The sequence below is a fragment of the Solenopsis invicta genome, chromosome 4 (assembly GCF_016802725.1).
Source record: "Solenopsis invicta isolate M01_SB chromosome 4, UNIL_Sinv_3.0, whole genome shotgun sequence".
Classification (NCBI taxonomy): Eukaryota; Metazoa; Arthropoda; class Insecta; order Hymenoptera; family Formicidae; genus Solenopsis; species Solenopsis invicta.
This window is the reverse complement of record NC_052667.1, coordinates 21808193-21816428: the sequence shown is the minus strand read 5'-3', so window position 1 is coordinate 21816428 and position 8236 is coordinate 21808193. Positions and strand designations below refer to the sequence as shown.

The 8236-nt window shown below is 36.5% G+C and overlaps 2 protein-coding genes across 3 annotated transcripts; both read right to left on the bottom strand.

Annotated features, from left to right (window-relative positions):
• Positions 1 to 525: 525 nt before the first annotated feature.
• On the bottom strand, positions 526 to 4364 carry LOC105201451 (myosin light chain alkali). Of its 2 annotated transcripts, XM_011169459.3 has the most exons (6): positions 4237 to 4363; positions 4040 to 4067; positions 2651 to 2959; positions 2283 to 2369; positions 1872 to 1943; positions 526 to 983 (listed from the first exon to the last, which is right to left on the bottom strand). In XM_011169459.3, exons 1-5 carry the CDS (start codon positions 4237 to 4239, stop codon positions 1912 to 1914), a joined length of 459 nt encoding a protein of 152 aa, XP_011167761.1. In that variant the 5' UTR covers positions 4240 to 4363; the 3' UTR covers positions 526 to 983; positions 1872 to 1911. The 2 variants fall into 2 exon arrangements, with proteins under 2 accessions (XP_011167761.1, XP_011167760.1); XM_011169458.3 differs by lacking the exon at positions 1872 to 1943 and having other exon boundaries at positions 528 to 983; positions 4237 to 4364.
• A 299-nt stretch (positions 4365 to 4663) lies between these two features.
• On the bottom strand, positions 4664 to 6984 carry LOC105201452. The gene is made up of 3 exons (XM_011169461.3): positions 6676 to 6984; positions 6233 to 6435; positions 4664 to 5691 (listed from the first exon to the last, which is right to left on the bottom strand). The coding sequence occupies exons 1-3, from the start codon at positions 6767 to 6769 to the stop codon at positions 4966 to 4968; spliced, it is 1023 nt and encodes a 340-aa protein (XP_011167763.1). The 5' UTR covers positions 6770 to 6984; the 3' UTR covers positions 4664 to 4965.
• Positions 6985 to 8236: the final 1252 nt, after the last annotated feature.

Here is an 8236-nt window from a genome sequence, read left to right as displayed (position 1 = left end):
TTCAGTTTAGAGAGTGTCTCTTATGAATGTGTCTTGAATATAAAGGACGAGAATTTCTACCTGAACTGATTAATGACAGTATTGCATAACATACGATTGAGAGTATAGAGAAGATAGTGGTTGCATTATTATGCACGTGTTTGTAATACAGGAAATCCAGCGTGACGACGCAGCTTTTATAATAAATAGATTTCGGCAGTGACATGCCTTATTGTCTATGTTTCTCACGCGATTGCTTAAGTAGAGCAAGAAAATGTCAGTCGGACAAAAATAGACAGACTTATACGCCAGCGACAGAGAATCTATGTTAATCTGATGGTCGTTGTGACACATCATATTTTGTCACAACAATGTTAAAGTGTTTTGTGTTACCAAAGCTTGCAATTTTATGCAATATTACAACATGTGAATAAATGGTAATCATTTAAAATATATTGTATTAAAGAAGAAAATTAAGTAACATAAAAAAAATGCGATTCATATTAAACAGGATATTTACAAGATAACAATGACAGATTTTTTTTTAATCCTCTCCGTTGATTTGAGAGGAGCGATTTATTACAGTAACAATAAGAAGTAAATTAATACTTTTTCATTTGACTTTGTACAATGTTGCGATTAAGATATTTTGCATTCTGTAAATTTAATGTGGACGCTGTGTCGTATGAAACCGAATTAAATAACGATGTTGCGTGCATTCGAGTTGCTTTTCTTTTTCTCGATGTTCCGTGAACTTTCCCTTTCTTCTTGCTTTCCTTTCGATAAAATGCTGATGACGTCTTGACATTACTGATTCCAGGTTCGTATCGCTATTTACGTCAATGGATCTTTGCGGGGAGATAAGAAAAGTGGTGAATGTGACGAGCGAATATGGCGAATATGTCCATCGTCAACGTGGATCTTGGCGGACTGATGTTGACAGCGATCATCCTACTATTCGTCATCTGCTGCTGCCGCCCTGTCACACAGTTTACGAAGGAACGCTGCGAATGAAACAGAATGATCAGTATATTTTTCCACGCAAGTTGCGAATTATTAACGAGTAAATAAGCACGTTCTCATAGAGACGATAAACGTATACTTCAAGCGAGAGATAAGAAATTAGTTTATGCCGAAGCTCTGAAAATGTTCTGAACGATTTAGTTTAATTTAAATAGCAGTCTGTGCTCAATTTTACGCTGCTATGTAGATTTTTCTCTCAATAGCAAAGCGAAAAATATATAGAAGCGACAGATACGTAAATATACAAGAAGCATTAATTAATACACGTAGCAGAGAAATATAAGAATTCGAATTTTGAAAACTGCTCTTGTAATAGAAGTGTATACGGAAGAATATAATTTGTACAGTTATGTATTATGTAATTAATATGAAATTTGTATATTAAAATTGTTTTATATCGAATCATTTGTTTTCCTTCAAAAGAGTTAAAAAATAAAGATGTTTGAATAAAATCAAATTAAAAAACGAATTTAAAAGCACGTTACAAGTTGTAGAAAAAATTATCGTTCAACATATATTTTTCCTGTTTGGTTGTAATTTTTTGTAAATGTCTGGATTAATTTTATTCCGTGTAAAATTTGCCTCGATGATCTCATCAGGTCATCAACCTCGCGCGCGAGCAAAACCTTCATACGTGTTTCAGCACGAGAAGCGGGTTATCGATTTCCAGCATCCCTGTTGAGCTGCAACGTTGCGTCCTATAAATTCTGGAATATGCTCAGCGAGAAAACGCGAACGAGACGATGTTAATAGATAGAGAAAAAAGATAGAGAAGCAGAGAAAGAGAGACAGAGAGAGAAAGAGACAGAGAGACAAATAGATGAAGAAATGGCGGACAGTCATGGAGCTGTGCTACAGGATGTACTCACGATGGATGATCATTGTCTCTGTATAACACCTCGTGATCGCTTACAACAGTACCATCATCTTCTTCAAGAAAGCTGTGAAACACAAAAATGTGGAAGTGTCAAACGATGGAGAGGGAACAAATCGAATCCGGGGGGCTTCTCTTCACGTTGCCGGAAGTTACCGGAGGGCCGTATTACGAAGGGTTCCTCAACTGTACATTATATACAAAAGGGATCTTCTAGTTCTAACGAAACGGATTTAGGGGCTTTGTGAAGACTAGATGAAGATTTCAACAATTTTTTTTTTCAAACTAACATATTCTATCATAGGTCAATGTGATGCAGGTGACTTAACACTCTTTGTCTATCTTGGACGGAGGGGGGGGGGAGGGCACATTCACGTTACCCGACCCAAAACGAATTGATACTTACGGGCATAGGGGATGAAACCGTCTTCGTCTTCTGGATCCATGCAATCCTTCAGCACCGTCTCGCATTCCGCATCATTGAGACGTTCACCTATGACAGACACTCATATTAACTTACTTCTTTTACAGTTAGAACATTTATTCACTATAAATCTTGAAAGCTAATGTTTATAAATTAATATTTATTATCCGCAGCATAATAAAAAAATATACAAATATTAAGACTAACATAGATGGATTATCCAGTAGAAAAATTATATTACGAGATTATACTATATATTATGTAACAAAAATAGAGAAATAAATTTTGAATTGTTATTTTTATACATATTAAATAATTGTTAGCAAAAGAGAAAAAAGAAATAATTGTACCAAGTGAGAGAAGTGTGTGGGACAATTCCGCGCTGAGCATCATTCCGTTTTCCTGTTTGTCGTACAGTTTCAAACACTCGAGGAAGTCCTCATAGCATCCCTGTTCCTTGTCCTTTTTGCACTGGCTGAAAATGGGCAGGAATTCGTCCAGTTTCATTTTCTTCTCGCCCTTCTTCTTCGTGCCGCCCAGCTTCTCGATGGTCGCGTTTGTGGGGTTCAAGTTCAGCGCGCGAAGGACGTTGCCAAGATCAACTGCATCGATGACGTTGGTGCCGTCAGAGTCGTAAATGGAGAAGGCGAATTCTGCCCCTTTTTGACAAAAGAAATGCTGTCTCACTCACTTTTCCAGCTATACCGCAAGAGATATCTTCACCAGACATTTTCGATAAGAGGATCACTGATTAAACAGAATCTTGCTATATGGTTCGCCGTCATCGGTCGTGGATATTTGGTCTCGCTTTGAAATGTGCGAGGCACGAAATCTGGGTTAATACCAGTCGCAGGCATGGTGCACCGCGTGCGCACCTTCCTTCAAAAATATTCTTCTATTTTGGGAGAGGCGGCAAGCCCCACCGCTGATTGAAGAAGCCGGTGGTGGAGTGGAAGTAGTGGGTCAGATTACCCCCCGCCGAACCATATAAGAACAGCCTACAACCTATTTTTGACGCGCTACGGAATGATCGTATCCACCTAGTCATTATGTAACGTCTAAAATGGCACGCACAAATTGAAAATGCCATGAAGAATTGGTGAATTTAATTCATTGAACTTAATAAAAAAAAATTATTATTCAGGAAAAAGAAATACGAAAACAAATATAAATTTCAATTGCGAAAAACTACAACTTTCTTTAAATTAACAGAAACAATTTATTGTAAAAAAAAATATTTGTTTCTCTAATGCTAAAAAGTAGCAGCAAGTAAAATATTTCAAAAATTGTCAATATTTTTAAAATTTTTTAAATACTTATAAAGTAATCTAATAATTACAGAATAAAAGTTACATTTAATGTTATATGAAGAAATTATTAATTGGTTAAATTGTTGCCAAAAGCATTAAAAATTGTAATTTTATTTTGTATTAAAATTCTGTAATGCATTATTTAATATTAATACCATTATTAAATAACGAAGTAATTTAATTACGTTAACCAGCATTACTATCAATTTTAGTAATAGTAAATGTTTTACATTTTTCTGTTGAAACTTTATTCACTTCTTTCTAATGGCGTGACTCAAAGTTCTACAAAGTTATATGTAAAAGTCACTTATAGCTTCACTAACTGCGATGTAAAATGATTAATCAATCTTCCTTAATTGTTTCCGTTTCACGATTTATGTAGAACGCGTCAAAAATATGAAAAAACTACTTGAAGATTGTTTTACTCACTTTCAACATCCTTGCTGCCGAGATCTGCCTGTAAAATAGAAGATTTTCATTTAATATAAGATTTTTTGAAATATATATTGCATTATTAATTTATAAAAACAATTTAATTGTAATTATTAAATTTGTGCCAGTCACAAGAAAATCACCAGGAAAGTTCTCAATCGCAAAAGAAAAGGAGGCTGGGTATCGAGACTTACCATTGTCGATCGTCTGGTACCAGTGGATGTTGACTGAACGAAGCTTGAACCAGAAGTGGTACCTGGTGTTACCAAATTTACTCATTTTATTTTTGCAGATGGCGCTACGAGGACACCCTCGAATGATGCTGAGGTCCAGATCTACGAGAGGAGTTTCGGACCGGACCGACGACGACGGGGCATGGCAACGCCGCGGTCCAAAAACAGTTCGAGAAGCGAGGAGAGGTGAGAGTCGCGGCGAATGCCTGCTGCGATAAATGGAGCTTTGACGACAACATCCCTATGCCAAATTGCCAAATCTGCAGCGCCCGATGGACACATCAGGCAAAAATATATCTTCGGCTTTTGTCGAAAGTCAACCTCTACGATTACATTGATCTTTAAATTAAATCGCTTAAGCTAACGCAAGAACGTGACACGCATCATATATGTGGGATCATCATGTATATTTTACAGAATTTTGCGGATTTTTGTATACAACACTTGCGATTACCATACAGGAATGTATAGAGATTCTGATTCACGTATCGCACCGAAATCGCGTTGGACGCCGAAGTTGCAGACACCCGCGACCGATGACTATACTCCGGTCGGTTATTTTTACTCGCTGTATCGTGGACGTGTTCCCTCTAAAAAAAAAAAATGCATGACTGCTGCTGAGCGAACGAACGGGGGAGTCGTCGCCGTTTGACGTAGATCGCGAGGTAGCATTCCTTTCAGAACTCAGCATCAATTCTTCCGGCGACCGAAGGCGGCGCGGAAGAGTTTCCTCAGTCGGCTGCCAAAGCCTTTCTTCTTCTTCACTGTCAATTCGCTGAACGTTTTTCGCTTCTCCGCGTCCTCGATGGGTAGTATCTGATCCACGGTCTTGGTGCCGTCGTCGTGTGATGGTTTCAACGACGATAATGAGTTCGAGCTGCGTTTCTCGAGCTGAATTTCTTCGAGGTTGACTTCCCTCGAGGTGGACGCCACGTGTTGACTCGAATGAGATCTCAGTTCTTCGTCGTGCTTCAGTTCGACGACGCGGAAGCGGCCGATTGATTCGCTATTCGGAAGAGTTCCCGTCGTAATCTGTCTGTCATCATTATTGCTCTCAATAGTTCTAACGAATTGATCTTTCTTCTCCTCCCAGACGACAATGTGTTCCTTGCTAATCGAGTCTGAAGGGGCATCGTCTTCGGAGCAGATTGAACTCGTTTTGTTCTCCATATCTTCGATTAGCTGCTGTAGCAGACCAACGGACACGTTGGTTGCCTCGTTGGTCGCTTCGCCTTCCTTCTTCTTCCGATTCAATTTCACCGGCTCCATCGGTTCAGTCGGTGACTCGAGGATCGCCGCGTGTACAATCTGGTGCGTGTCGCCTTGACCTCGGGTCGTGCGCTGAGTTTCGACGACGTCGGTTGTCGTTGGATTCGTGAGTGGCGCATCGTCGACATTGCACGCGGCGCATTTCACCTGTTCAAGCGAGGACAAGCGCGTGTCTCGTGAGTAAACCTTCTTATCCTAATATCGTGCACGGAATTAATGTGGCACAGATGCGGCACTAGAGTGAACCGCGAGTGCGTTGCACATGCAAGACCTCTCACACGTGAGTGCCCTGCAATTGAGGTCACACGGCTCGTCTAGAACCGCCTGAGATGAAACAAACGTACGGAAATACGTTGGCTTTGTTGTTTTTTTTTTCTCATGAAATTCGGTTAAATAAACACATGTATTTCTTTAATACTTTAACATTGAAAAGATTAATAAGCGACAAGATGGTTTTAGAAGTAAATTAATTTATAAACTTTAAAAAAACAATATAAAAGAATTTAATATTATATCTTTTGACTTATTAAAAATTTTATTATAATTTAAAGTCTTTTGTATTTTTGTTATCACCTACTTCTCTCTTCCTCCTCCCTTTCTTAAATAATTATAATCTTTGCGATTGATTATAATAGCATAATTGTGTCTTGGAAAGTTTATTATCTCTCGTGTAGCTATATCCAATTACCTGTTTCTCCAACGCTAACAATGAAGGCGGAAGTACATAACGCGAATCTCCGATTCGTATGTCGCGTAAATCGCGAACTATCTTTGCGATCAAATCTATCTCCTCGGCCTTGCTGTAATTTATGTGTGTATGTTCATTTGCTTGCGGTCTACCATACAGAGCATCGCCTGTTTCTTCATTGACGTGCTGTTCCCAGGATTTTCCTAATAACAGGATTCATCGTGTATATATATATTATTTGCGTCTAATAGGGATAATTATACGGCGTCTGTGCGCAGTTATCTTCGCGAGGTGCATGTCGATCGCAACTGAAAACCGTGCTGTTGTAGGACAACATCATGAAACGATGTTTATCAATGAACAACATCGTATGCGCATACAATAACGTTTCTATTCAACCCGCCGTTACATTCACTAAACATATAGACGAGCTTACACCTTACCATCCTCTGCATCGCGATTTACAACGTCCAAAACTTCTATCATTATCTTGTCTAGCAGTCCTCTTGCAAACGCCTCTGCCATGATTTGAGGCATTCTCACAAAAGACAACCTCTTTCACGCGCTGTTTTTGACGGGACGCCAAACAGTCACTTGTTTCCGCGAGCGTAATCGATTTTGTAGATGCAATTCACAAGCAGCGATTTTTAATCTCCACGTAGATTATGTTTTGTTCATTGCATAAAGGGTGACACATAATATTAATTAAGTACTTTAGCCTTAATAATAAAACAATTGGTTTAATATCATTATATTTTAAATTGTCTTCAATAATGAAGAGATACAAAAATATCATTAAAATTTAATTTAACATTAAAATATAAGAAATATATTAAATTTTGAATACGTTACATAAGTAATTAATAATAAATTGGTTAAATCCATTGTGGCATATGTAAATGACACAAAAAAATAAAAAGTATTACATATTTTTCAAGCGAAGTATGTAGATCTTGGTGTTTAATATATTTTCGTATCAGTTGTTATAATAAAGATATTTTACAGTTTTATAAACTGCATGCCGATATGATTGTCAGATTTAAAATGCAATTGTAAACCAAAGCTAAAAACAATATTTCAAATTAATTTAATGGTCAAATTTGATAATAATACTATAAGCATCTTAAAAAACTAAAGAACTTATTGCTAAAAATATCACCCAACCAATTAATGTTTTTTAAAGATTAAATCTAATGATCAAATTAATTTGAAATATTACGTACAGAGCTCTAAAAAAATATCTTAAAGACGTTTTTTACACATGATTGCTGTTTATATGGAATTTAGGAACGAGATATTTAAATAGCAAATTTCATGTTAATCTTATCAAACTTTATTTATAACCTATGTACACGTTATACAATATATGCGCACATGTATATAATTTCGATAAGAATATCTTGTAATTGAACACTAATAATCAAAATTCAATTAAAACAGAAGTATTTTAAATTATTGAAGATGCATCATTTTTTACGATTTACTTTCAAGATAAATATGCAACATAGCTGGTAATAAAATTACTTGTTAAACGAATTTTACTGATATATTTAATAGTTAAGTAATCTTGAAGAATAAATAAATGATAATGTTTATTTCCTCTTACAGACATCGACATAAAAAAATGTATTACCTAGAAGATCCTTCTATAATTATTGTATATCATCGAATATGGATTACAATGATCCATGGAAGGTAACGATAGTCCCATCTGTTACATCCCAAACTACATCTTCAAATGATACAATAGCACTTTCGACGAGAGTATTAAGTACTATAAGCGAGAGAGAAAGCAAAGATTTTTGTCTTTTATTAGACGGAAATAAAAGAAAAGAGGATACGTATAAAAATGCTGAAAGATCAAAAATTACATCTTTACCTCTTACCTGTCAAAAATTAAATCGTGATTATTCGGATTGTTCTTTCAAATCGGATAAACAGCTTATCTCTATGTTACAAAAAAATGAAAAGGAATTAAACGCTAAAATAAGTAAAGAAGATATA

Bases quoted from the DNA above. Each gene is read 5' to 3' on its own strand.
- LOC105201451 (XM_011169458.3), bottom strand. The intron at 2,960-4,039 runs GTGAGTAAAACA...TTTGTCAAAAAG, and splicing joins CGGCAGCAAGGATGTTGAAA to GGGCAGAATTCGCCTTCTCC. The intron at 984-2,282 runs GTAAGTATCAAT...TTTCATTCGCAG, and splicing joins CGGTTTCATCCCCTATGCCC to CGTTCCTTCGTAAACTGTGT.
- LOC105201452 (XM_011169461.3), bottom strand. From the start codon at position 6,769: ATGCCTCAAATCATGGCAGAGGCGTTTGCAAGAGGACTGCTAGACAAG. The intron at 6,436-6,675 runs GTAAGGTGTAAG...TCCTGTTATTAG, and splicing joins AAATCGCGATGCAGAGGATG to GAAAATCCTGGGAACAGCAC. The intron at 5,692-6,232 runs GTAATTGGATAT...TCGCTTGAACAG, and splicing joins TGTTAGCGTTGGAGAAACAG to GTGAAATGCGCCGCGTGCAA.